Source organism: Pituophis catenifer, unplaced genomic scaffold (genome assembly GCF_029215685.1).
Source record: "Pituophis catenifer annectens isolate HBS135680 unplaced genomic scaffold, rPitCat1.0.hap2 SCAF_17, whole genome shotgun sequence".
In the NCBI taxonomy this organism is placed as follows: domain Eukaryota; kingdom Metazoa; phylum Chordata; class Lepidosauria; order Squamata; family Colubridae; genus Pituophis; species Pituophis catenifer.
The window spans coordinates 6,229,979-6,236,796 of NW_027256897.1; the positions used below are offsets into that span (position 1 = coordinate 6,229,979).

The 6,818-nt window shown below is 46.2% G+C and overlaps 1 protein-coding gene across 1 annotated transcript in view; it reads left to right on the forward strand.

The window, feature by feature from the left end:
- Positions 1–5,879, forward strand: part of BRINP1 (BMP/retinoic acid inducible neural specific 1) — a 49,788-nt gene extending 43,909 nt beyond the window's left edge. Inside the window, exons 6-7 of the mRNA XM_070955695.1 lie at positions 1,643–1,865; positions 4,721–5,879. Coding sequence (XP_070811796.1) covers positions 1,643–1,865; positions 4,721–5,861 — 1,364 coding nt within the window. The 3' untranslated portion in view covers positions 5,862–5,879. The remainder of the gene's footprint in view (positions 1–1,642; positions 1,866–4,720) is intronic.
- The last annotated feature ends 939 nt before the right edge of the window (positions 5,880–6,818 follow it).

Genomic DNA, 6,818 nt, shown 5'->3' on the forward strand with positions numbered 1-6,818 from the left:
GGCTCCTGGGGGTTCTGCCAAGGATCGCCAGGGTTCGGTGAATCACAAATGCCACCCCTGGCTGGCCACACCCACCCCACCTTGCCCCTCCCCTCCCCCCTGCCCCATCCCTTCCAGGAGTCTCCATGCGGCCTGTTCATCATTCCAGGTAAATGCAGGGGCCGCGCGGAGGCTCTGGGAGGGGAAAAATGGGCCTATTGGAGGTTTCAGAAGTCCAGAAACAGGCCTGTTTCCAGCCTCCAGACCCCAGGGGAAGCTGTTTTCACCCTCCCGGAGGCTTGAGGAAAGCCTCCGGAGCCTGGGGAGGGCAAACCCCCCCCACACACACACAGTGTGGTGCAGACAGCCAACTAAGCCACGCCCACCATGGCCACACTCACCCAGCAACGGAGCAGCAAATCCATTGCTAAAGGATCTGAAGCTCACCCCTGATAGTAAGTGGCTTTATGCCCAGTCAAATTAGCCCTTTGGAAGATGCTCAGAAAGAGGGCTATGGAGATTCTCAGTCATCTAGGTCATGGTTGTCCCAAAGGTGTTTTTTCAAAAGTTAGCTGGAGATTGTTTTTCCTTGAAGAAGTTTCGCTTCTCACTCAAGAAGCTTCTTCACACCTGAAGAAACTTCTTGGATCAGAAGCGAAAATGTTTCTTGGAACGGAAGAAGCTTCTTGGGTCAGAAGCAAAATGTCTTCAAGGAATGCCCAATTGTCTTTTGGATGATGCTTTCTCATCATTGGTGGTGAATCCTAGAGCTGGAGATCTCCTGAGCATTTTCTCATCATTGGTGGTGAATCCTTGAGCTGGAGATCTCCTGAGCATTTTCTCATCATTGGGGGTGAATCCTTGAGCTGGAGATCTCCTGAGCATTTTCTCATCATTGGCGGTGAATCCTTGAGCTGGAGATCTCCTGAGCATTTGGTCCTTGAATTTTCTCTATGGGATGTGGATGGTTTTTGTTTTTGTTTTTAATTTGATTTATATGCCGCCCTTCTCCGGAGACTCAGGGCGGCTTACAATGCGTTAAGCAATAGCCTTCATCCTTTTGTATATTTATACAAAGTCAGCTTATTGCCCCCACAAACTGGGTCCTCAATTTACCTACCTTAGAAAGGATGGAAGGCTGAGTCAACCTTGAGCCTTGGCGAGATTCGAACCTGCAGTAATTGCAGAAGGCTGGTGTTAATCACAATGCTTTTAGTCTGCTGAGCTACCAGGCCCTACCAGGATGTTGAACTTATGGTTCTTTCTCATGGAATCCTAGGACCGGAAAGGGACCTTGGAGGTCTTCTAGTCCAACCTCCTGCCCAAGGCAGGAATTCCCTCTGGTGATTCCTTGAATTGGAGATCCTGAGCATTGAGCTTTGGACTTTTTTTTATGGGATGAGTTAAACTCTGATTCCTTCTCATAGAATCATAGGGTTGGAAAGTTGGAGGTCTTCTAATTCAACCCTCCTCCCAGCCCAAGCCAGGAGTTCTTATACCATTCCAGACAAATAGTTGTCCAACCTTTCTTAAAAAACTCAAGAATGTAGATATGCCCAACATTCTATGGTGGGAAGAAAGATGATCTACAGGTTCTCCCATCAAATGATCCCATCTTGGAGTTACCTATATGTAGACGTGTTTGTATGCATGATTTTCCTAGATGAATTTAAGTCCTTCATGAAGAAACTACCTAACAACCATTTCCTGACCATTGGGAGCATCCATCAGCACTGGGGGAATGACTGGGATCTTCAGAACCGCTATAAGCTCTTGCAGAGTTCCATGGAGGCACAACGGCAGAAGATCCAGCGCACTTCCCGTAAACTCTTTGGCCTCAGCATCCGTTGTCGGCACAATCCACACCACCAGCTGCCTAGGGAAAGGTACTGGCGCTCTGCTTTTAGCTGGCATATTGGGTGTAGGAGTACAAGGTAGTCCTCTACTTAAGACGACAATCGGGATCAGAAGTCCTGCTCCGAAACAAGGTGGCTGCTGAGTGACAACAGCCAAGGTATAAGCAGATCCTCTTAAGGCCCTGCCAGTAGAGGTTGAAGAATAGCAATAGATTTATAAACCACTTCACAGTGCTTTTCAGCCCTCTCTAAGCGGTTTACAGAGTCAGCATCTTGTGTCCCCCTCCCCAACAATCTGGGTCCTCATTTTACCAACTTTGGAAGGATGGAAGGCTTAGTCAACCTGGAGCCAGTCAGGATCGAACACCTGGCAATGGGCAGAATTTGCCTGCAATCCTGTATTCTAACTACTGTGCCACAACAGCTCAGAATAGGGTAGGGTAGGGTAGGGTAGGGTAGGGTAGGGTAGAGTAGAATGGAATGGAATAGAATAGAATAGAATAGAATAGAATAGAATAGAATAGAATAGAATAGAATAGAATAGAATAGAATAGAATAGAATAGAATAGAATAGAATAGAATAGAATAGAATAGAATAGAAAATGGAATGGAATGGAATGGAATGGAATGGAATGGACTAGACTAGACTAGACTAGACTAGACTAGACTAGACTAGAATAGAATAGAATAGAATAGAATAGAATAGAATAGAATAGAATAGAATAAGCGAAAGCACTTAGACTTATATACCACTTCACAGTCCTTTACAGCTCTTTCTAAGCAGTTTACAGAGTCAGCCTATTGCCTCCAACAATCTGAGCCTTCATTTTACCGACCTCGGAAGCATGGAAGACTGGAGCTGGTCAGGATCGAACATCTGGCAGTGGGCAGAGTTTGCCTGCAATCCTGCATTCTAACCACTGGCCCCAACACAGCTCTTTTTTTAAGTGTCCCATCCCAACCATCAAAAGCTTGCTTGGCACCAAGTCTGTGTGGTTTTTGTCTCCCCTAGAAATAAGGAGCATATTTTGCAATGCACCCACTCCTACCCCCAAATTTTTGCCATGAGGTTACCAAATATCCTTTGCACCCAATGAGACCCCAAAGAAGCATCGTCCTCCGCGGCAATTTTGGGCTGCGTGAAATGCTCTGGACAAGAGACAGCAGTATTTAATATGCGGGGCAGGCTTCCAAAAGATCGGGGCGATAATATTAACAGCGTGAGATTTCCCCCCCCCCCCCCGGTGCCATTCACAAAGCTTTAATAGAAATAGCATGTTCTATATTCAGATTATGGCCTGAAGCAACAAACTGACACTCAACTACCCTTTATGGAAATGAAGGCAAATAGAACGGAGAGAGAGAGAGAGAGAGAGAGAGAGAGAGAGAGAGAGAGAGAGAGAGAAATAAACTTGCATTTAGCTAATCTTAATGGTTCGGAAAGGCACGAGTTAAAAAAGAAAAAAAAAGCTCTTTGTAACTCGTGTTTGCCTCTGCTTTTTTCTTCGTCTTGCACATTAAGAGTTTTGTTTGCAAACCAAGCCCAGTCAATGCATTAATTAAAAACAATGCCAGAGGTGACTCGGATGGGGGGGTGGGGGGGGGGAAGGAAGAAGCGAGCTGAGGATTTGCATTTCTCGTTTCTTTGCTGACCTGGTTTTGTAATTTCTGAATGGGAAGCATTGCATGATTTATAAAGGCCCTGGGCAGAGCTACTGACTGGAAGAAGCCATGGATTGAAGGGGTTGCCCTGCATATGTAAAAAAAAACAAAAAACCCAAAATCTCATTCTCCCCACCCCCACCCTCCACCACCAAGGGATGTACCGATAGCTCTTTCTAACAGGTGAAAAACTGACAAATGGCAGGGAGAGAGCTTTGTGCCAAGTTCAGACCGGATCTAAACAAAAGTAAAGGAGTGGAAAATAATTCTCCAATTCAGCTGGAGTGTATCACAAGATTTTGGAGACGCTCCCTTATTTTGTATGTCATGGAATCAAGTTCTGGGTTTTTTGCATTTTTTTTTTAAAACTAGGAAGAAACTAGAATTTAGAATAACAGAGTCGGAAGGGACCTTGGAGGTCTTCTAGTCCAACCCCCTGCTTAGGCAGGAAACCCTACACCATTTCAGACAAATGGTCTCTTCTTCTTCTTCTTCTTCTTCTTCTTCTTCTTCTTCTTCTTCTTCTTCTTCTTCTTCTTCTTCTTCTTCTTCTTCTTCTTCTTCTTCTCCTTCTCCTTCTCCTTCTCCTTCCTCCTCCTCCTCCTCCTCCTCCTCCTCCTCCTCCTCCTCCTCCTCCTCCTCCTCCTCCTCCTCTTCTTCTTCTTCTTCTTCTTCTTCTTCTTCTTCGAATAGAATAGAATAGAATAGAATAGAATAGAATAGAATAGAATAGAATAGAATAGAATAGAATAGAATAGAATAGAATAGAATAGAATAGAATGACAGAGTTGGAAGGGACCTTGGAGGTCTTCTAGTCCAACCCCCTGCTTAGGCAGGAAACCCTACACCACTTCAGACAAATGTTTATCCAACCTCTTCTCAAAAACTTCCAGTGTTGGAGCATTCACAACTTCTGGAGGCAAGTTGTTCAGGATTTTATCTAGGATCTTTCCATTTCTTGGAGCTATCTGTAATTCTGGGTGGAAATGGAGGTCCAGAGTAGGTACGAGCATGTCAGGTTTTCTGGGTGGTAGATGTGAGAAACTGGTTGGGCTTGTAAGGGAGACGTGATTTTGCGAAAGTCATCCTTTAGGTTGATTAGAAGGCATGCCGTTGAGTTGGAGAAACTGATCTTGGGCTAACCCAGCCATTGAGTTTCCTCAGAAGTACTTTGAGATGTGGTAAGAGATGCTGTCTTATAGCCTATGCTTTGTCCCTTGTAGGACGATACAGCAGTGGCTCTCCCGAGTCCAATCTTTGCTCTACTGCAATGAGAATGGCTTCTGGGGGACCTTTCTGGAGAGCCAACGGAGCTGCGTCTGTCACGGGAGCACCAGTCTGTGCCAACGGCCAATCCCGTGCATCATCGGCGGCAACAACAGCTGTGCCATGTGCAGCTTGGCCAACATCTCCCTCTGCGGCTCCTGCAACAAGGGCTACCGTCTCTCCCGGGGCCGCTGCGAGCCCCAGAACGTGGACTCTGAGCGCAGCGAGCAATTCATCAGCTTCGAGACCGATTTGGACTTCCAGGATCTGGAGCTGAAATACCTCCTTCAAAAGATGGATTCCCGCTTGTACGTCCACACGACTTTCATCAGTAACGAGATCCGCCTGGACACTTTCTTTGACCCCCGGTGGCGCAGGCGCATGTCCCTCACCTTGAAGAGCAACAAGAACCGGATGGACTTCATCCACATGGTCATTGGGATCTCCATGCGGATCTGCCAGATGCGCAACAGCAGCCTGGATCCCATGTTCTTCGTCTACGTGAACCCTTTCAGCGGGAGCCACTCCGAAGGTTGGAACATGCCCTTCGGAGAATTCGGCTACCCGCGTTGGGAGAAAATCCGTCTGCAGAACAGCCAGTGCTACAACTGGACTCTCTTGCTGGGGAACCGGTGGAAAACTTTTTTTGAGACTGTCCACATCTATCTACGTAGCCGGACTCGGTTGCCCTCTTTGATGCGCAACGAGACTGGTCAAGGGCCTGTAGACCTTTCTGATCCGAACAAGCGCCAGTTCTACATCAAAATTTCAGACATTCAAGTGTTTGGATACAGCTTGCGCTTTAATGCCGATCTGTTGCGTAGCGCTGTTCAACAAGTCAACCAGTCCTACACACAAGGTGGGCAGTTCTACTCCTCTTCTTCAGTCATGTTGTTGATGTTGGATATACGGGACCGAATCAACAGATTGGCACCCCCGGTAGCCCCTGGAAAACCCCAGCTGGATCTTTTCTCTTGTATGCTCAAACACCGTCTGAAATTGACCAACACAGAGATAATCCGGGTGAATCATGCGCTGGATCTATACAACACCGAGATCCTTAAACAATCGGATCAGATGACTGCCAAACTCTGCTAACCCCCAATTTTACATACTTTATCTATACGAACTAATCCTTTTTTTTTTTTTTTTTGCTGTAAACAGACACACTCAAAACAAAACAAAAACGAAGAAAGGAAATCCACCGACGTTTAAAAACGAAAAAAAAAAAGAGGAAAAAAAAAGATTTAAACAAAAATACGGAGGGGAAAAATAATGTAAAATGTAATTAATAAATGAAAGAGTGGGAGGGAAGAGAATCGGAGGTCCTTATACACCGGGAAATGAAATTGCGATTGGATTGGGCGGCCGTGTAAACGAGACGAGCGTGTTTTGTTGCCTCCTCTAATCACACAACACACAAAAGGAAGTGCAGGATGTGAGTTTCCGCACGGTTGTTGTTCCGTCGGATTTTGAAGCGGCAGAGGTGGGTGGGGGACAGACTGTCTTTGGAGAGCTGTTGTATGTAACTGTAAAGATTTCAGCTATGCAGGTGCCAAATAGAAGACGGTAAGAGTGTGGAAGAGACAAAAATTCTGTGTACATGTACAAAGAATTGCCATTTCTCCCGGTTGGGGGTGAATGGCCAAAGATAAAACATATTTCTTTTGTGAAGTGTGAGAGCAGTTTTATTCTGAATCATTTTGTCTTGCCATCCTGAGATAAACTGGTCTTTTTTTTTTTTTTTTTTTGCCTACCATCCTGAGATAAAAGAGGTGTTGTGGCCCACCAGCGGCCAGCAGATCTGACAGCAGATTCAGACAGTGAGGAGGTTGGGGAGGAACATGGGCCAGTCCTGGAGTCTGGGGAAGGCGCTGATGAGAGCTCTGCGTCGGAGGCAGAGAGGAGTCCAGGACCGTATGCCGGTTATCAGCTGCCTTGGAGTCTGACATCAGTGAGGCAGACAATCAGCTGGAGCCTGTTCCCAGTGTGGGCATGTGCAGAGTTGCCAGACGAAGGGAACAGCTAAAGAACAAGGGTCAACTAGGGAGTAAG